Below are 22668 nucleotides of genomic sequence, written 5' to 3' on the forward strand. Positions count from 1 at the left end.
GATTATGGAAATAAGGCATTAATTGCCAACCACTCAAAATTATTGCCTAATCAATGATAATCATAGGGGAATTGTCAAAAGGAAGAGTTAAACCATTAATGTGATTTGGTCAAGTATATTTTTCTACCTGTGTCTCTGAATTTAAAGGGTACTTAAACACATAGGGTGCTACCTGTCCATTGAAGTTACTTATTAGCCTAACATCCTCAAAGCAGGTAGTCTACATGTCATATGTCTGAAGACCGATAACCAGTCAAATAGGTTGTTTTCATTTCCAATCAGTAGAAACTACAAAAGAAAATTACTTGCATCATAATTTACTGCATCATCTTGTGAACTATTTATTTTCTTCTCCCAAAAAATGTAGCAAACTCCAACAAATTGCCTTTATTCATTTATTTTATTGTTTGCTGGATAAAGATCGCCAAAGTCTTGTGTGATCCAACTCTGCTCTCTTCCAAAAGCAGACCCTGCAAAATGTATTATCTCGCACTTGGGGATTCAATTCCATCTGCCATTGCTCTGCCCAATTTACAAGCTGAACAATATCATCTGAGGCCGAAGACTATCCTCCTGACAATCAACACCACCAATTTTCCTGTCATCAGAAAACTTACTAAACATATCTAAGGCATTAATGTATACAACAAAAGGATCCCAGCACTGATCCCTGTGGTATACCACTCATTACAGGCTTCGCCATCATCCTCTGTCTTTTATTACCAAATAAACTTTGGATCCAATTTGGTAACTTGCCTTGCGATCCTTCTGGATCAGCCTTCCATGTAGGTCAACTGACGTCCACGTACATCACATCAACCATGCTGCACTCTATCTCTTCAAAGCACTCAATAGTCAGACAGGAGCTCCCACCAACAAATCCATGCTATCCCTGCCTTTCCAAGAGCAGATTAGTCCTGTCCCTCAGAACTTTTTTCCAATAATTAAACTAGGAAGGGTACTAAAAAGATTTATGAGGATGTTACTGGGACTGGAGGGTTTGACAGGCTGGATAGGCTAGGATTTTTTCCCCTGAAGCACATGAGGCTGAGGGGTGACCTTAAACAACGTTTATAAAATCATGAGGGGCATAGATAAGGTGAATAGCCACAGTCCTTCCCCCAGGATAGAGGAGTCCATAATCCATAACTAGAGGGAATAGAGAAACAAAGGACTGCGGATGCTGGAATCTAGATGAAAAACACTATGATGCTGGAGGAACTCAGCGGACCAGGCAGCATCTGTGGAGAAAAGCACGCGGTCAACGTTTCCAGTCAGGACCCTTCTTCAGGACTGAAGATAGGAAAAGGGGAAGCCCAATATATAGGAGGGAAAAGCAGAGCAGTGACAGGTAGACAAAAGAGGGGAGGCGGGGTGGGCACAAATTGGTGATAGGTAGCTGCAGGTAAGAGATAGTGATAGGCAGGTGTGGGGGAGGAGGGGAGAGTAATTCCACCGGGGGATGGGTCAAAGGTAAAGAGAGAAAGGAAAAAAAGGTAGAAAAAGAGGGGGTTGTGGGGAAGGGGGGTGGGGATACCTTAAAGTGGGAGAATTCAATGTTCATGCCATTGGGCTGCAAGGTTCCAAGACAGAAAATGACGTGCTGCTCCTCCAGTTTGCACTTGGAATTCTCCTGGCAGTGGAGGAGGCCGAGGACTGACATGTGTGATAGTGTGGGAAGGGGAGTTGAAGTGACGGGCAATGGGAAGATGCAGATCGCATCTAGAGGGAATAGGTTTAAAGTGAGAAAGTAAAGATTTAAAAGGGACCTAAAGGGCAACTTTTTCATATAAAGGGTGGTGCATATATGGAACGGGCTGCCAGAAGGCGGTAGAGGATGGTACAATCATGATATATGAAAGACATTATGACCAGTACATGGATAGGAGAGGTTTAGAGGGATATGGGCCGAATGCAGGCAAATGGGATTAGCTCAGTTAGGCATCTTGGTGGGCATGGACGAGTTGGGCCAAAGGAACTGTTTTCCATGCTGTATAGCTCTATGACTCTAATTTCCCTACCACTGATGTTGGCCAATTGGCTTCTCCTACCTGCCCTACTTGCGGCCCTCCAGTCATCTTGCACTTCAGCTGTGGTCAGCAGAGATTTAAATATCTCCATCAATGCCCCAGCAACCCCCTTCATTGCCTCCCATAGCAACCTGGGTTGAATTGGTTTTATTATTGTGTTTATTATAATGAACAGCTTTTGTTTGTGTGCCACCCAGGCAGATCATGTCATCTGCAAGTACACCAAGGTAGTAAAAAGAAAAACAGTGTGCAGAACATCATGTTGCAGCTACAGAGAAAGTGCAGTCCAGGTAAACAAATAAAGTGCAAGGGCCACAACGAGGTAGATTGGGAGATCAAGAATTCAAGCCTGGAATACATCTCATCAGGCCCTAGGAATTTATCCAACTTAATGCCTGCTAGGACATCCAGTGTGAAGCTTGATCTTTTTCACCTTCATTTGGACTCTGGTTCTATGCAAAATATTCTCAACCAGAGATACAGATTTAACTTGATACGAGACTTAAGAAAAATCTTATGATTTTGGTCCACTTGCTAGCATACAAAAGTCAGTAAATGGCACTTCTGTAAAGTGGCAAATTAGCTTGCAAGGCAACCACCTCTAATCATTAATACCACAAGGCTGAACTAAAGAATTAATTTTCCTTATTTGGAGTGTATATAAATCTGCTGATTCTGCTAGTAATTTAGTTAAAGTTAAAATGACATCATGGAGTTGCACAATTAGTTCATCTGATTTGGCCGTGGCAATTTGACTGCATTTTCAGAAGTCATTGAGCCTGACATGAAGAATTAGTGACACTACAAACAATATAAAACCCTCAATGATGTTTTAGCTCTCCTTTGATCACCAACAGTAGCAACGCTGTTGGTAAAAGAACATGTTTTGCCTCTGATCAGAGCTCACAAGTACCACTGATGATGATGCTCCCTTATGCTAGGATTCTCTTTTTTTCTCCCCCACTTTCCTTTCCTGCACCATGGTACCTTGAATGTAATTCAGTTGGGAGGTGGGCGGAGGGAGAAAAGAGGTCAAAATTAGCTTCCTTTCAATGTCAATTAACACAGTGCAGTCTTAAATGGAGCAAATGTCTGATAGTATAAGGGGGAAATAATTCTCCAAATTGCAGACCAGAGGAATATTCCGATGTCCCTGCTTTTATAACAAAGCAAGCTTCAATCAAACAAAATCAACAAATTCTGAGTCAATTCACTCGTGTATCTTTGTCTTTTTCTCACCTTTTCTTCAGTGACTTCTTCTGTTTGTTTGGAAGAGTTGAGCTAAACCCCAAAGAAGAAAACAAGTAAATTACTGTTTTTCTTACAAAAAAATGAATTCATTAATGAATGAAATTTTAGAGTAAAATGCAGATGATAGAAACATTACAATAATAAAGAACCTTGCCTCTACATTTTGGTTCTGTTGACCTGAATGATTCAAACACATGCTGACATTTTCTGCTGATGTTTCATTTTCTGAGTACCGCAACGCTGCACGTTTTTTCTTGATGAGATCTGCATCCCTGTTGTAACAGAAACCCAGTTTATGAACTGGAGGTGTGATGGATCTTCGAACAGGAGAACTGGGTTCTGAACTTCTGCTCTCTGTACTGTCTGAATACGGAGGCTTCCTGTGCTCATGTTCATAGCTACTACTAGTGTTGCTTGAACTCTTGTGTCTTTCTGTTACAGTATCTTCATGTACAAGTGATGGTTCTTTATATTCCTTTTGATCACTGTCATTTGACAAGTCATTTAAGACGATAGTATCTACCTTCAATAGTTTTCTTTTGTTTAATGATGGCAGTGCTTGTGCTTGTGGCAGTGATTCTTCTGTGCTTTCACTTTTGCTGTTATCCTCCAACACAGAACTTTTTACAGTATTCTGTTCATGAGGGTTATAATTTTGTGCCTCAGGATCAGTTTTAGTCCTTTGTGAGGAAGATATCGCTGCATTTATATTAAAATGGCCATCAGTCATTTGATGTTGACTTTGTGACTTGCCAATAGCATCATTGATGAATATAGGGTCTTCCTGAGATGAAGCATCAAGTAATTCATCACTAGGTTGCTGTGCAGCTGGTTTAACTTCATTTATCTCTGCATAAAATTGCTCCTGATCAATAGAGCTGTTTGTATCAGTTTCAAAGTTACCAACTTTGTATTTGCTTTTACTGCTATTTTCTTCAATCTGCACAACATTTAGTTCCTCCCCACTGAAATGTGCCCTTATTTGATAAAGGTAGGTCATAACAGACAGTTTATCAGGAATGGCCAACAAAACCATATCTGCAGGCTCCAACAATCGTGATATTCCCAAGCTTGCAAAGCCATCATAAGCCTATGAAAAACAATAACAGCAATTAGTCATTGTAGTTGTTAGTCAGAATAACATTACGCAGCTGAAATATTTGTAACAAATAAAATTATACAGAAGGACATCATTCTTTAAGTTCACGAGTAACAAACAAACTTTGTTTTATTAATCGACACGCTATTTGAAATTTGTCAAGTAAATGTTTTCGTTGCTATTTCACATTGATTTGTACCTAGACACTGTGACACATATTTGCAAAGAAACAATTTAATGCAATGTATTTGGAGACTTTGCTAAATTATAGTTTCTTTTCAGCGAGTTATAATGAGTAAATTACACAATCACATTCATGTAGCACTCATGCAAATAAATAACTTAATTTACACTTCTTTTGAGTGTACGAGAGCAACAAAATGTACACTGGAAAATCTTTGCACATGAACTACAAGGATAGGAACTCTTCACATTAATACATTCATTTCCCACCAAGGTTTCCAAAGAAAAAATAAAAAAGTCAAGTTTGTGTACTATTCCATTATATTACAGCTGCAGATTATGTCACTGACACAATTAATAATAATGTAATGCTAACAACTTGTAACAGTTTCCTGCTATCAATTTATTCTTCAAATGAAAACAATTTTCACGTCCAAAATAAATGTACGGTTAATAATCCAAAACAACCAGTCAAATTTAAAAACTATGGAAGAGAAAAGCAGATTATCAAGACCAAGTAGGAATATTAATACAAGCCCGCAGGTAATAAAAACTATTTATATAGCATTTAAAACATTGTTTAAAATATGAAGCATATATTTTCTAAGGCCTCTGAGACAAAGTAAGGAAGGATGATACAAAGCTTAGAGATGAATTATGAAGTGCGGTTTAAAGGTGGAGAATAAAAGGAGAAAGAGGACAATTTTCGACTGTGGGAGCTAGGCACCATAGGTAATGGTAAGGAAAACGGAAAGGGTGCATAGATTTCTGGGGGTTGGTGGGAATGCAGAGTTGAGCTCACAATCAGATCAGCCATAATCTTATTGAATGGCACAGCAAGCTTGAGGGGCCAACTCCTGCTCCTAATTTGTATGGTTGTATGTATTTAAAGAGGCCTCTTGACAAACAAATGAAGAAATTGGAGAAAAGGGATTATAAAGGGAAAGGCAAGGCTAAAATGGCTTTAAACAACTGTATTTGAACTCACAGGGAAACCAATGCAAAGACAGCAAAGTGTTAACGTGTCAGTGGGATGAGATAAAAGCTACAGATGTTTAAATAAACTAGAATTTACAGGAAGCAGAGAATAGGAGAGCAATAACACTGTCTAAAATAAGGGTGGCAAAGGCACAAAGATTTAAGCAAATGAGCAAAATGCCTAGATGAGCAAATTAACTGGGATAGAAATGCAGTGCTCTTCATCATGGACCAAACATGGGATTGGATAATGATATAAAGCAAGGTGAAAGTGTGGGTTGTAAGGAAAGATTTTTGGGGGACATAGATAGGTTGTGAATGGAAGAGGATTTGATGGAGGGAATGTAATGTAAAAAGAAGTGAGGCCACCCATCTTGGTCGAAAAATATAGAAAGGTTAAGTATGTTTTTAAATAGAGAGAGATTGAAAGATGTTGATATTCAAGGGGTCCTGGATGTTCTTGGACATGAATCACTGGATGTTACCATGCAAGTACAGCAAGCAATTAGGAAGGCAGTGAGCTTTATTGAGGGGTCATTCACCCAATATGTTAACTTTGTTTCTTTTTCCACAGATGCTGCCCGATTTTTCAGGCTTTGTGTGTAAGATTTTCATTATTTGCAATTTTTGATTTTCATTACCAGCACTATATTCTTGAGTTAAAAAAATGAGAGGTGTTCTCACTGAAACATACAAGACTTTTATGGGGCTTGAAATGGTAGATGTAGACTTGATGTTTTCCCCATCTGGGGTAGCTGGAACCAAGATCACAGTCTCATAATAAGTAGCCAGCCATTCCAGATGCCAATGAGAAAAAAAATATTCATCCTGAGGGATGTGAATGTTTGGCATTCTCTGCCCAAGATGGCTGTGGAGGCTCAGTCTACAAGTACATTCAAGATGGAGATCGACAATTTTTTGGACATTAAGAGATATGAGGAAATCGGTGACAAAGAACAAGATGACCCATTATATTACTGAAGAGTGGAAAAGGCTCAGGTGGCTGAATGGCCTACTGCTGCCTCTATTTCTAATATCACGTTGAACAGAACATAAATGCAAATCAGCTGCTTCAGCTGAAGATCATGTATGGATACAGGATTTAGGGTAGGGTGGTGCTGAAAATAAGATGGCTTCGGTCTTCCCTCATGCTCAAATGGAAATTGTAAATCATGAAGGCACATTGTTTGACATAGAGTCTGACAAAGTGAGACAGTGAAGGAGTTGAGGTAAGTGTTAGAGTGGGAAAGCTGGGTATCACTAATGTTTGTGACTATGACTGCAGATGATGTTGCCAACAGGCCAAATACAAACAGGAAAAAGGAAAAGGCCTAAGAGACACCACTGAAGGCGACATTCTGGCTAACCAGACAACAGAGATATGAAGGTTGTATCATTCCAAAAGTGCCAGAGAGGTCAAGAGGGAAAGAGTGAAAGGATGTTTAAAATGTTCCAGTCCAAAGGTAAATTTTGTGTGAAAACAGCTGCTGAAACTTGCTATTCCAAATTAGTGTCTTTTTGAAACAGAAGCAGGTTTACTGAAGAAAGTAAAAAGAACACTTCGAGAATACTATTAGCCAAGTTCACTAAGTTGCTTTCATCGAGATCACAGATCCAAGAAAGAACAAACACAAACCAAGTCAAGTATTCTTAAATGCAACGTTTTCACTTTCCAAGTAAATCTCCAGCTTCAATGCTTTGATATTAAAAAACTTTAAAATTTTAATGAAACCTAAAAAGATTTAAGCATTTATGGAGATGCAATAATGCAAGGGAATGAATAATAATTGCAAGGATATCAAGTGCTGCAGGGAATTAGTTTACTTCCACAGACCTTTTAAGACAGGTCAATAAGGTCATTAAAAAACTTATGCAGGATGCTTCCCTTTATTATTGGAGGTACAGAATAGAACTACAGATAGATAATGCTGAAGACATAAGGGACTGCAGATGCTAGAATCTGGATCAAAAAACCAACTGCTGGAGGAACATCAGCTTTTCAAGCAGCATCTATGGAGGGAAAGGAATTGTCAATGTTTTGGGTTGAGGCCTGCATCAGGACTTGAGATTATGCTCAAACTGTATACTACACCAGTTAGGCCATAGCTTGAGTACTGCATGAGTTACCACTTGAGAGGAAAGATGTTATGACCCTGGTGTGGGTACAGAGGAGATTTACAAAGATGGTGCCAGGACTGGAAAGCTTTGGCTACGAGAAAAGATTTGATAAGCTCGGCTTTTTTCCTATGGAAGGGAGGAGGCTGAAGAAAGATTTGAGGTCCCTCAACACAGTAAATGAAAAAGGACCTGGTTCCCTTACTGGATGAATCAAAAACCAGAGGGCATATATTTAAGTTACTTAGTAGAAGGATCAGATGGAAGATGAGGAAATAATTTTTTCTCCCAGAATGTGCAAGTAGTCTGGAACTCACTGCCTGAAAACATAACAGAGGCAAGAAACCTTGAAACATTTCAGCATTACTTGGATGTGTACTTGAAGGGTAGTGGTCTTCAATGCTAGGGACCTAGTGCCGGCAGTGGGATTAGGTTCAGTAGCTCTTTTTAATGGACACTGAGATGATGGACTGAATGGTCTCGTTCTGGCATAAATTTTCAATGATTCTATAAACCCATGTAAAACAACAAAAAGGTTATCCTTTTGTTTACAAATGATTGCATAATATGATGCAAAATTATTTGCACTTTTCTATGTTCACAGTATCAGCACCTTTATCTAATCTACATTATGATTATTTAGTTATCAGAATTTAGAGAATAAAACAAAACGAAATAACAACAGGACAAGTTTGTATTGATAAGAGAATGTCAAGGATGTGTTCTGTGATAAGAACTAGGATATACAGGACCATTATAAAGTAGTAATCCATCCTGAACCTTATCGCTGCTGATCAACCTTCTCTCATACTGTGCATGTAATTGCAGTGATTTTTGCTGATGGAAAATTCAACAAGATAATGAAAAAGCATACCTAGATTAACTGATATATTTCTGAAAATAGACCAAAATAAAATTTACTTTACAAATACCAGTTAGAGTGGAAAGGTACAACATGGTCATTAGATACTGGATAACACAATTGCATTTTTTTTTGTGTGACAACTCATACAATTTGTTTTTGAGAAAGATTTTTAGGACATTAGGTCAGTTTTGTTTAGGAACATGAAAAGAAGAAAGTGCTCAATATGGGATGGGCACAAACAGAAAGGATGTTTAAGTTTTTGCTTTATGCTTATAACAGTGAGAAAGAATATCGGTATTAAATAAAGTTCACAATTATTCCACTTCATTCCATCTTGTGGTGAAAACGTTGGCTGTGTGATCCCTTGAAAGGTTTTAAGTCATTGGCAAATTGCACATTTAAACAGGTAGGGACTCTTGCAAGTGATCTTTGATATTAATGTTTAGGGATCATTCAAAAACTCTATCACAAACCATACTTGGGGAAATCATAACGTATTTGTGCCTTAACTACATTTGTTGTGATTGGTTATTGGGAACTTGAGTGAAGATTCATTTAGGGGCAAAGTGGTGATTAGTACAAGATGAAGAGGAGTGTTCATTTGTTTCAATTGTGGGTGAATCTTGGAGATCCCCCCCCCCAACCCCCATTCCATGTGCCAACAAAACAAAACCTAGGACAGAATTAGAAGGTTTTACTGCACCAGCACTTTCCCTGTTACTGCCCGAGGCCCTGCCACTGCTGGGACCATATTGCTGGACTCTGGGAATAAAGAGAGCCAGAGGATCATGGCCTCCATATCCAAATAAGGTAAATCCGGATAAATTCAGACCACAGACAGTGATTTTGGAGGGGAGGGTCAGGACACCAACAATTAGATCTTCATATTTCTATAGCATGTTAAAGATCTTCTTCAAATAATGTAAACTTCTTACTCTTATTGCATTCTGCCACCAGTATGCACTATGTAAGTTCAGCATCCATCCTACATTTCAACTCTAGACCTTTTCCTCACAAATGCCTGCAAGCTTTCCTTATGTTATTCAAAAAACAACTGGATAAATGGCTGTAAATTACCGTTGGAACTCTGCATGGGAACTGTCCCATCATCCTTTACCTTCTATCACCACCTCACCTGCTTAGACAAGGTAATGACTCCCATATTCATTGCTAAAATCAATGGACTAATTAAGTATCATTAGTTTAAAAAAATTACAGAAAAGATCCTTGTACATGTTGTAGCTTCCCAAACTCATGACCAATTGATTGAGACCTTTCTTTTTAAATCCCTTCAATCATATTTCATTCTCTGTGACATTATCAAAATGATTCTGAATGAAGTTAAAAATGACACCCAACCTGACTAAAGTATGCCTGCTTCACTTTCTCAACCTTCCTGGAAATTTTTCAACCTACATCACCTTTGATCCGAAACCTAGGTCATTCCATCCTCAGTCACTGAGCTACAATACCTGGATGATGCTTGCTTATGTGCTTATTCCCAGCCCAAGCTCCAAGTCATCATTAGATTGTTCACATAAGCACACAAGTGAATAGGCTTTAAAACTAAACAACAGCAAAACAAAGGCATCTTAACCTGCTCCTGTTGCACAACAAACAGTAGAAGAAGCATATCACATCGCATACTGTTTAACCCACCAGGCCCTGCCAGAATCTGCAGAACTCACATATCAGTTAGTTCAGAACCCACAGAGCTGGAATGGAAGCAAGTTATCTTCGACTCCAAGTGACTGCCGAAGAGAAGGAACACAACGTTTCAAGTGGCTAAACATGCCATATTTCTCCAATGCTTCTTTACCATCTTCTAGCTGAGTGGGATTTCACTCAATTGGTTTGATTCTTATCTATCTGCCTGTGATCAGAAAATCACCAGCATGGTTAGCTCTAGTGTCTTCTTTCAAGGATACATGCTTGACCATCTCCTATTTCTCACCTGCATGCTGCCATATGCAGACAGCTAAACCATGATATCTGTTTCAATATGGACAGCCATTGAGCAGAGGGATATCTGTTGGGTCAGATCACTGTCCTCATCAAGCAGCAAAGAGTCATTTGTGAGCTGATGCTGCTCTCAATAGATACAGATGTTATTCATGAGCATCTTGTCCTCCAGGAGTGAAAGAATGTTACATGTCAGCAGCTATCTTTTCACCACCATAGAGAGATTCAACATGATGAGAAGGATGCCAGTGAATAACCAAACTGCTCTTCCACAAGAGCAAAGACATGACATGCATGAATCACAGAGAGTTCACAATACAGAGGAGGCCAATTGTGTCAGAGCCAGTTGAGAAAGAGATACCCAGCTGAATTCCAGACTTGGTTCAAAGTCACAGCTCTTCAAATACACATGCCAAATCTGGTTCTGACTCTACCACCATTTCAGGCAGCAAGTTCCTGACTTACCATCCTGGGTGAAAAAATGTTTCCTCATGTCCCCTTTATCCATTCATCTATTACATATACAGTTTTGACTCATATACCAAAGGGAAGTAATGCTAATTACCCTATCCAGTCACCTCATAATTTTAAACACCTCAATTAAGCCTCAACTTCTCCGTTCCTGAAAGCAACCCATAGTTATCATAGCTACCATTTTCCAGTCTTGACAACCCGTTTGCAAATGGAAACAGAAAATGCTGGAAACACTCAGCAAGTCAGGCAGCATTTGTGGAGACAGAAACAAAGCTAACAATTCAGGTTGACAACCTTTCACCAGATCCTGGAAAACTTGGAGAATCAGCATTCTTTATGTTGCAGCAAAGAGGCAGGGGCACGTGAAACAAAGGGAAAATTGTGATCATGTAGGTAGGTAGAACAGTGCAAATAGTGGTGGCGAAGGTTAGTTAATTGCTGATCATTTATCTAAAGGAGATGCAAACAGAGGGACATCAAGTGCGATAGGGGAAAGAGGGGGAAATAGAACCATCATGGAACCACACTGTTGCTACTCTTGATAGAAAGATGAAATAAAAGAGAATGGTGTAAATACAAGTCAGGTAGTATTTGTGGAGTGAGAAAAACTGAATCAATGTTGCAGGAGCATGACCTTTCATCAGACTGGCCAATTCTAATACAAACTGAAAGGACTGGTTATCTGAAACTGGTGAATTCATTGTTGCGTCCTGAGGACTATAACAGGACTAGTATTAAGTTAAGATGTTGTTCCTTGAGTTTACACTTGGCTTGGGCTTTATTGGAACAAAGTGAGAGACCAAAGACAGAAGTCATAGTTGGAGCGGGAAGGAAATTTAAAGTTACAGACAACTGGAAGCTCAGGATCGCCATAATGGACTGAATAGAGCCAAGTTTGTCACCCAATTGACATTCAGTTCTTCCAATGTAGAAATGACCATATGACAAGGAGTGAATGCATTATACCAAATTAACATGAAAAGTGTTTGGGCTTGTGGCTGGTGGGAAAAAAATAAATAGATGTTCTTTTGTTTTTCAAACATGTGTGTAACTCTGCACTGCATCTTCTCCAGAGCAATCACATTGTCATGTGATGTTCAAAACCCTGTACAGTTCTTAAATAGTGGTTGAACTAATGCTATATTTCTGGAGAAATGTCCCTGCATTTAGCCTCAGCCAATAATGGAAAGTGTCTCATTGACTCAGCCTGCTACCTGTAAAGATCTGTGAACAGAAACTCCAATATCCTTTTGTTTCTCCACATCCCTCTGTATTCTTACATCTATTGTATACTCCCTTGCCTTGCTGTTCCTCCTCAAAGACAATACCTCATACTTTTTGGATTAAACTCCATTTGCCCTTTTTTTTGCCCTGCTGATTAATCTATATCTTCCTTCAGTAAAGAGGTTTCCTCCTTATAATAACCTTATCCCAATTTTGTTCACTTCTGTAAATTTCTTTATATTGCCACCTAGATTTAAGCCTAAATCACAGGTATCAGTCTCTTAGTCACTGAGTTAAAACATTCTTGCATAATGATTAATGCCATTAGGTGCAAAATTGACACTGTGAAAACATCAGACGTGCTAACTTGGATCCCAACTGAAAGCGTCAATTTCACTCAGTGTGATAGCTGACACAATTTGCTCCGGGTAAATTCAATTATTGAATGACAGGTACGTGAAAAAAACAGCTCTACATCATACAATTTCTAGATTTTCCACCTCCACGAATACAGATAAATACACCAAAAGCATACCCAGAGATCTCATCCGCTTATAAAACTCATATCAGTATTACCTATGCCAGCAAACCTTGAGATGAAGAAGCAATATTCAGTACACAAAAACAGAAATTTCTAGAAATATTTAGCAGGACAGGCCACATTTGTGTCACAAGAAACAGTTAAAGAGCTGAAACACACTTGACTCTGTGTGTAGCCACCAGCAAAATCCACCTCACAGCACAGGTCACCTCACAACTGAATACCACACCTGTACAGTTAAACACACTGCATCCAGCGGTGGAAGAAAAACAAACTGAACTAAAGGGCTGGATGCCTCTCAGCTTTCACCAACCACAGCTGAGCTATTCTGATGAATGGAGTCGCCAACTTGATGTAAATGGTTAAGTGCATATAACCAATTTATTTATTTTTAATTTATTTATCTTTCCTTACAGTTTTAACTTACTTTTTAAGTTATTTGAACTGTATTGTCTATTATCAGAGACATTTAAAAGGTTTAAGGTCTTTTGACAACAGCAAGCTGTCAGAAGACCGTCATGTAATTCTGAAGGTGGGACTATCTCAGGACTTGACCCACTCGTCGCCCACTTTATCTTGGTGGACCTACCACACCAGCCAGTCTACAGGCTGACAGGTACTGCAAAGCCACAAATGGCAAATGCAGCTGTGGGAATAACACAGTGTGCAGAGTGGAGCTAGGGTCATGTCAATGGCATTTCATCAGGACTGATCGGAATTGTTTTGATGAAGAGTCACTGAACTGAATTATGAACTCTTTTTGTCTCTTCACAGAAACTGTCCAACTTGATAAGCATTGAAAGTATTGCCTTATTTCAGACTTCCAGCATCTGCATTAGTTTGCTATCGTATTCCTAAATGTCCTCCCTTCTTATGGTCTCAGCTAACAGGAAGCTATCCAAACCTATGTTGGCTGTGTCCTTAGTTACATAAGGTTTCATTCACCTATCATGCTTTTGTTTGTTAATTTTCAATGGCACCAAGTTATGCAATGCCTCCATTTAAAAATTCCACTTATTTTCAAATCCCATGGTCTCCCCACTCCTCATTTCTAATCTTCTTTAGTCTTCCAATTACCTAATGTGGTTAACTGTGAAAAAGTTGACTGCAGGAAGATGTCAATGGATTGGTCAGTTGGGCAAAATTGGAAAATGACGCTAGTGGTATATATTTTAAATAAAGCACTAATTTGGTGAAATACTGAGCATTTTTGATTGGCTTGAGTATTGATAAGAAAATTCTATGTTCACATATTAAATTGACATATTAAAAAACCTGTAAAGTCTGCCACAATTTAGCAAACAATGTTTCTCTGAAATACTGCCAGCATTCTCAATTATGAATAAAAGTGCCAATTTCAGCAAAAGACTCCCACTTCTGATCCTGCGACTCTTCTTGCTGATTAAGTGAAATGTGTAATTTGAAAACATGTCAAAACAGGGAATCCAATGGTTGGGGTGGGGGCAGAGGGAGGGGATGTGGAGGTGTAGAGAGTTAGAGTTAAACACTTTTTACAGTATTTGAACCGGGTCATTTAAGCAGATTAGGAACTATTTCTTAATCATCCAGAGATCCTAAATTCTCACAGTTTTGAGTTTAATTCTTTCACATAGAATTTTGGCACAGTACAATCGGGCTTTCATTTAGGCTGCCATTCTGCAAGGAATGACAAGCCTATTCATTTTGAAAATTCTGATTGCTCTTTTTGTGATTATCAAACTATAACTGTCATGTTTACTGCTTGTGTACACTCCTAATATTACACATCAGATTGAAGTAAAAATAAATTGTCCACAGTTCAATCACCTAATTTAAACAACAAAAAAGTTAGCGCATTAGTCTAATGCCAGGCATCTCATGCCTCTGATGCTAATGCCCTTAGGTTCGTGCTTGATAAATCTCTTCCAGCACTGTGGGATATTAAACATCTATCCCCAGTCATTTCTATCTTTTTTGCCACTTATGTCTGTATAGGGCCTCATTTGTATTGAAACAATTGACTTGGCATTTGGTCTCTGTGACATGCTACATATGGCTCTCTCATGAACCATATGTCAGAAATAGTAATCTCAGAATAGTTAGTATTTACAGCATAGTTAATTATTTGCATAATTCACAATATTTACAAAAAGTCATTCATATTTCAAATTTTAAAATATACTATAAATATTAATTGTTAGGCAAATGAAAGGGAAAATCACAGACATATTTTCAATTTCAGCCCTTAGTGTCATTCACACCTATACTATACACACATGGTATAGAATTTCCAGTGCATGTCTCAATTTATTTCATTTCAAGAAATGGAAGATTAGTGTACAAGTAGAAGGCAGATTAAATAAGTGTACTAGTAACTACAGAAAAGGAATTTTGAATAGGCAATGCTTCCACTTCCTAGGAACACCAGGGGTTAAAAGAGATAAAGACACATCAGGTCAGAGGGATCTCAGAAAAAGACAAAAGGCTGTTTATTGCTAGCCTGCCAAGCCCATTTTTTGTTTTCCAGGATGTGGGTTCATTGACCAGGTCAGCATCTAATATTCATCTCAAACAGGCTTCAAAAAGATGGTGGAAGTCACCTTTTCAAATTACTACTCAAATTACTTGCAATGAAGCTACTCCTTTGGGAAGTGAAAGACAGAGTTTGGTAAAAAAAATATAAGCCAGGGAGTTGAACTTGATTCAGCAATAAGGAAGGATCAGTGACTTATTTCCAAGTCAGAATGGTCTGGGGAAACTTTCAGAGTGTCAAATCCATGCAGCTGCTGCAGGTCATGGATCTGAGAGCAGTCATCAATAAAGTCCTGGCAAATTTCAGCACTGCATGTGGTCAATGGTACAAAGTAGAAGCACAATCCACTGGAGGGGCTCAAAGTTTTCAAGAGGGTGCTAATACAGGTTACCTTTTCTTGCGGGACAGATAGGGTGTCAATCAAACAGGTTGCTTTGCTCTGTAAAGCACCGAGTTTCTTGACTGTTGTTGGAACTGATCTTATCCAGGTAACAAAATATTTCTCTGTCAGGGCCCCAGGTATCCCCTCCCTTGCTTTCCATAGCAACCTGGGATAGATCTCATCCAGCTCTGGGGATTTACCAACTCTTAAGTGTCCCATGACGTCGAACCAACAAACAATCTGCTGGAGGAACTCAGTGGGTTGAGCAGCATCTGTAGGAGGAAAGGAATTGTTGACATCTCGGGTCGAAACCCTGCATCAGCATCTTTAATATCCTTTGTCATCCAAGGTTCCCATATCTTGGCATCTTTTCCTTTCACCCTTACCAGAACATGCTGTCCCTGAACTCGTACCAACTCCCTTTGAAAAGACTCCCACTTGTCAGCTGTTGTTTTACCCGCAAGCTTCTGCTCCCAATCTACTTCCGCCAGGTCTTCTCTTATGCAATTGAAATTAGCAATTGAGCCAATTCATGCTGGCTGTGACCGGAGGATCCAAAGGAAACCACTGAGGTTTATTCGCTCCCAGGTGATTAATTTCAGGACTTGTGCAGGCCTGCTGAGAGCCTGGGATATGCTGACTAACAGATCACAGTGCGTCCATCATTTTTTGTCATAATACCGCAAAAAGTTCAACGGCAAAGCTCAATCATAGTTGGATTCTATCACAATTTGTGGAAGGATCTGCCTCTAAAGTTGTACCAGTCAGACACAGTATACAGTTCCCATTCTTTTGAAAAGGGTGCCCCTGCCTGGAGATGAGGGAGAAAAAGACAAACCAAGATATTTCTTTATTTTAAAGATTTAAATTATTTCTTAGTATTTAATGCATTTTAATTTATAATGTATTTTAAAAATCTATTTTATCAACAATTTGAAGTATTAGTAATAACGTAAATATCTCTGAATATCAGAGACATTTAAAAACCGTCAAGGGGGTCAGGATCAGGATACTGCCCAAGATATAATGACCACCGAGGCCTCATTATACCTTTTTACCCATTTCCAGGTGGTGGGTTAGCTCGTTTGACCCTCTATATCTGGCCCATGTAGCGATTTGGCCCAAGGGCTGCACATTGTGAAATGATTCTAGCTTGATTCAGCCCATCAGCAAACACAACATAACGAAGCTTTGAGAGCTGTTTTAGTAGCTGGTCAAGTAGGGGACTTATGAACCAAGACAAAAATTGTTAAACAAAAAAAAAATAGGGAAGGTAATCATTGGCACTTATTCCAAAAAAACTGGAACCTTTCGACCTAAACGTTAGAATCTTCTTACAACATTCATGTACTTTACCATGAGATGAAGAACAAAACTATAATACACTGATGTGGTTCCTGTATTGTAAACCACAAGTGAATGAGGAACAGTTTATATAGTCACTGAAATGGAAAATTAAGAATTGGTTAAATCTGTAGTAAAATCATTATGTGCACAATGTTCTGCTGCCAATTTTTTAATCATGTGAATTCATGAAAAAATGTTTGTACTTTTGGAGGTTAATATCACACTGCATGAACTTTTGTGCGAAAGGAATGTAGTATGGCCCACTTAATTAAAAAGGGCAATTGTTTTTGGTTTAATGCATAGAATAACATGAACATTAGTTGTCCTAAAATACAATACTTTGAATTTGGCATGGCAGGTTTAAACTGACAAGTATTAATTTGTCGTTCAAAATCAGATAGTTCTTGCATTCATACCCAACAGGCAGCCTGCATGGTTTATCCTGACCTTACATGAACAAACTTCCAAAACTTTATGCTTACACAGTTTCCATCATTTGAGGTAAGGGTGGAAATCACATGCAAACATTAAACTTTCAGAAATTAATGAAATACCAAATTTATGCAACATAACAGCCTCTGTTCCAACAGAAACCAGCAAAAAGTGACTGCAATAATCTTCCAATGGTTATGACGCAAACTAAATTCTACAGCAAGGATATCATGCACGAACTGAAAAGAGGTTCGCTAATGTTAGCTAGAACATTTGCCTTCCAGGAAGAGTAAAGCAGGGTTTACGTAACAAGTTAGTTGTCATTCTTGTGATCAAGAATACTGCTAAAAATAGTCCTTTAAATAAGGTTTAACTTAAGTGTTCAAGTTCTCAGTTTCTGTCATCTGAACCCATCAAATGAGATTATATCATGAGAACTCCTAAGTACTCATAATCCTTGATACAAATGTTTTAAGTTGAACTACAAGAAGTGCGGGTGTGCCCAATGACTTGTTAAATAACTGCTGTATTTAGAGTATGCCTACATTATAATCAGCTACTGCCCAGGACAAGTTGTGCTGATGTATTTGCTTTTCAGCTGCAGACAATAAACGATTTGCAGTGACCGGTTTTGTGTATGAGTATGTATTAACAAAGACATCTTAACATTGCAGCTACTAGTTCTTAAACTAGATGTCTAGAAAACCATCTTGGATAACGACCTGGTCCAGATATTGAAATCGCAAGATTTGCAATAATTATGGTTTTTCTATTTTGTTCAGTTTTCCATGATTATTAAAAGAGAACTCATGAATTTCACTTGCAAATTATCTGCAAGCTCTTCTGAAAATATCTTCCTACAATTTACAGTACTGATCAAAACAAAAGTAGTGAATTCAAAAGGTAATATGCTAAGTAATTGTGCAATATTTTGCAACATCTGGGCTTTTACAGATAAGTAAAAAATCTTCAATTTGCATTCAGTTTGAAAGATGTATGATAGACTGGCATTTTTATGCTTGCTTCTTAGAATTTTTCTCATAATTTAATCATCCAAAAATTCAGCGACCCCAGAAATCTAAAAGTTACTAAATTTGCCATCCATCATAGTCACAGCCTGTTAATTTATTCTCCAGGTAGGAGGATGACATGGGGCAGAGTTTTGCCATATTCTACATTTTGATAGATGGAAACTAAACTGAGTTAAAAAGAGTCATTTCTTTTACTTTCAAATTCACTTCAAGTAAATCCAGAATTAATATTCATATCTGTTTTGTCTGAGCTGCTGTGCCTTATTTCCCCATTGCAACATGAGCTCTGGTGTCCGCTCTGAATTTTTCCTTGAGGTCCTCCTATTTCTATTCCATATGATGACCCTTGGCAAAACAAACTGAAAACAGTGTCAAGTTTTCATATATTTACTGATGACATTCAACTCCATCTCACTGCTGCTCTTGATCCCTTCTGTCCCCTTAAATAATCAAAGTCTGGCATCTGGTACTCCTCGAGTAGAAACAGCATCTGATTAAATATTGGATCATTGTCTTCAATCCACACCACAAACTCAGTCCCATAGCCACCAACTCCATTTCCTTCTCTAGAATACAGACTTTTTAATCCAGATATCGTACACAACTCCAAGATAAGCTCTGGACCAAAATTCAATGGCATCACTGAAAGATCAGTAACTTTCACCTTTTGGGGTACTGAATTCCAAAGACTCACAACGCTGGCTGAAGAAATTCTTCTTGATTTCAGTCAAGAAGCCAGACCTGTTATCCTGATGTGACCACTAGTTTCAGAATTTCCATCTGAAGGAAAGGACCTTTCGGTTTCAGTCCATCAAATCCTATTAGAATTTTACATGTTTCAATAAGATCATAGCACATTCTTCTAAACCCAAGAACATATAAATCTATTCCTTTGTAAGACAGCCCTATCACCCTGGTTACCAATACAATAAACTTTTGTTGCCACCTCCAAAACATATATATTATTTTTGAGAAGAGGAGACCAAGACTATGTTATGGAAGATTGGTCTCCAAGTTCTGTAAAACTCTTTTTATTACTTTTGGGTATTTGGGTGTCACTGGCAGAGCCAGCATTCATTGCTTATCCTTAATTGCTCTCAAATTAATGATGGTGAGCTACCTTCTTGAACAATTGCAGCTCTTTAATTTTTTAAAAAGTCTAATTCCAGGGGTTTAATTCCAGCCGCTGTCTGTAAGGAGTTTGTACGTTCTCCCCCTCTCTGCGTGGGTTTTCTCCGGGTGCTCCACATTCCAAAGACGTACAGTTAGGAAGTTGTGGGCATGGTATGTTGGTGCTGGAAGCATGGCGACACTTGTGAGCTGCCACCAGAACACTCTACTCAAAGATGCATTTCACTGTGTGTTTCGATGTACATGTGACTAATAAAGATATCGTATCTTAAGTACTCCAGTAATTCAGTGAAGGTATAACAAAATTTTCAAGTAGGAATGGTGTTCAACTTGGGAGTGGAACATGCAGGTGATGGGATACCTATGTGCCTGCTGCCCTTGTCCTTCCTGGTGGTAGAGATCAAACCTTTGGGAGGTGGCACTGGAATAGCCAGAAGCAACTGCTGTACATCTTATGGATGGTACATACTGCAGCTACTGTATCCCAGTGATAAAAGGATTTAAGGTGGTGGATGGGGTACCAATGAAATAGGCTGCTCTGTCCTGGATAGTGCCAAGCTTCTTGGGTGATGTTGAAGCTGTACTCATATAGAAAGTGTTCCAGCACACTCCAGAGTTGTTCTTGCAGCCTCAGTATTTATGTGTCTGGTCCAGTTGAGTTTCTGATCAACGGTGAGCTCAGGATATTGATGGTGGGGACTCATTAATGGTAATGTCATTAAATTTAAAGGTGGTCATTGCCTCACAAAATTATGGCATAAATGTTAATTGCCTCTTATTAGCCCATGCCTGAATGCTGTCATGGTCTTGGTGCAAGCATGCATGGACTGCATCATCTGAGGAGTTGCAAATGTAACCTAACATTGTGCAAATCAGCAGTAAACATCTCTTCTGATCTTATGGGGGGGAAGGAGGATCATTGATGAAACAGATGAAGATGGTTGAACCCAGGATACTGCTGTGATGAATTCCTGCAGTGTTATCCTAGGGCTGGGATGATTCACCTTCAATACCCATCCTCCTTTCAGTGAGATAAGACTCTACCCATTGGAATGTTTTCCCCTTGATGTCCGTTGACTTCAGTTTTAGCAATGCCCTTTAATATCAAAACCAGTTAAACGCTGTCTTGATGTCAGGAGCAGCGACTTTCAGCGCACCTTTGGAATTTATCTCTTGGGTCCATGTTGGGATCAACGTTGTGATGAGGTCTCGAACCAAGTGATCCAGCAAAACCCAAGATGGGCATCAGCAAAAAGGTTATAAGTGTGACAGTATCCTTAAAATGAGCGCACTTGACCCTATCCTACAGTGAACAGCCTTGCCACCATTTGTGACCAATAATAAGTCAAAAGGCCATAGCCCAACTCAAAAATAACAAGATATTAGGTGCAATGAAATCCCAAAACTTAGTGTTTAAGAGCGTCAGTCACAAATCCACAACTTCATTGCCTATATCTGGGAAGAGCAAGATGTTCCAGGGGAAATTCAAACATGCTATAATAATGGCTGTCTTCAACAAAGGAGATAAGTCTGATTGTGGTAACAACAGATGGGTCTCCCTACTGAGCTGCTCCCAGATTTCGTCTATCCAGAGGCACATTGGCAGGATCTTCATCACAACTCCAAAAAAAAATAGGGAGCAGCACCTGCCACTATACAAGGTCTTTCTATAACTCATCAAAGTCTTTGAGTCTATCAATTGGGAGGGAAAGTGCAACAACCTCCTCAAACATGGCTATGTACAGAAATTCATCTTCATCACACACTTGCTCCACTATGACATGAGATGAACCAATGGGTCGACAACAGAACCATTTTTAGTGAAGAATGATGTTAAACAAAGCTGCCCCATTGCCCCAATTTTCTCAATGCCATGTTTTATCTCATCTCATGGGAGTGGAAGCAAACTTGAGAAGAAAAGCAAAGCTGTTCAATCCACAGTGACTACACTCCATAACCTAAGCGAACCAAACCTCAGTGGTCAAGCTGCGGTATGCTAACAACATTTGCATATGTTCCGAGGCTGATTTCAAGCCATATCAATGCTTTCATATCTCAGGAATGACCCTTTGGCAAAGGCAGATATCGATTATCATATTCACCAGTCTTCAATACACCAGCAGAGCCCTTGATCGATTGAGGAAAAGGCTATTTGAAAAGCAAGACCTCATGCCTGGCACAAAACTCATGGTCAATCAGACAGCAGTGATCCCAACTCTCCCATCAGTTTCTAAAAGCTGACCACATACAGAAGGCGTCTTGAGGCAGTGGAAAATACTGCCAATACTGTCTCCACAAAATCCTACAAATTCCATGGAAGGACAAGTGAACAAATGCCATTGCTTTCTCCCAGGACATTGACGCTAGTATCGTGCCCTACATACATTCAACCAGCTACATTCAGCAGGCCTTGACATTAATATGCCCAACACCACACTCCCACAACACATTATTCTGAAGAAATTACAAGGCAGGCTGAGGAAGTTACTCAAGGATGTGCTCAGTCTCCTTGAAGAAATGCAACATGCCATTGACTCACAGGAATCTCTGTCCCAGGACCATTCAAAGTTAGGAAGTGGGGTGGCACTTAATCCTCAGGCCATGCATCAATAGCACAAAGAGGCCCTGCATAAACAACAGAAGGAGCAGACTTTCTGTTCCCAACTATCACACCTCACAAACTACCCACCCTCCTGCCTCTCATCCACCACCTGCTCCATCTGTGGAAGAATCTGAGCTTCCCATACTAGCTGCATGAGCCACCCTGGAACTAACAAAAGCAAAGAATAAGTAAGCTAGCCTCGGTCCCAAGTGACTGCCTAAGAAGAAGAAGATTGTAACTAAGTGCTGGTTGACAGTTCTATCAATGACACCTTCCATCACTTTGCTGATGATTGAGATGAGACTGATTTGCCAGTGCTTTGTTGGATTGGATTTTTTTGCATTTTGTACAGCAACCATTATCTTGTGACCCACTACCTACTTAGAGAAAATTTGAAACACTACTTCCCCTTCATCAAACAACACTGACTCTACCTAATCATATTATGCTTTTCTAAATGCCCTGATAAAAGACATGAGCATTCTCTCAATAACCCACATCAAACTAAA

General features: G+C 39.1%; 1 protein-coding gene across 7 annotated transcripts in view; it reads right to left on the reverse strand.

Annotated features, from left to right (window-relative positions):
* The window catches only part of ehbp1 (EH domain binding protein 1), a 315890-nt gene that overhangs the window by 129899 nt on the left and 163323 nt on the right, over positions 1-22668 (reverse strand). For all 7 annotated transcript variants that reach the window (XM_052011163.1, XM_052011159.1, XM_052011160.1 and 4 more), the window contains 2 exons: positions 3436-4371; positions 3270-3311 (listed from right to left, as the gene is read on the reverse strand). In XM_052011163.1, coding sequence (XP_051867123.1) covers positions 3270-3311; positions 3436-4371 — 978 coding nt within the window. The remainder of the gene's footprint in view (positions 1-3269; positions 3312-3435; positions 4372-22668) is intronic.

The sequence above is a fragment of the Pristis pectinata genome, chromosome 3, assembly GCF_009764475.1.
Source record: "Pristis pectinata isolate sPriPec2 chromosome 3, sPriPec2.1.pri, whole genome shotgun sequence".
NCBI lineage: Eukaryota > Metazoa > Chordata > Chondrichthyes > Rhinopristiformes > Pristidae > Pristis > Pristis pectinata.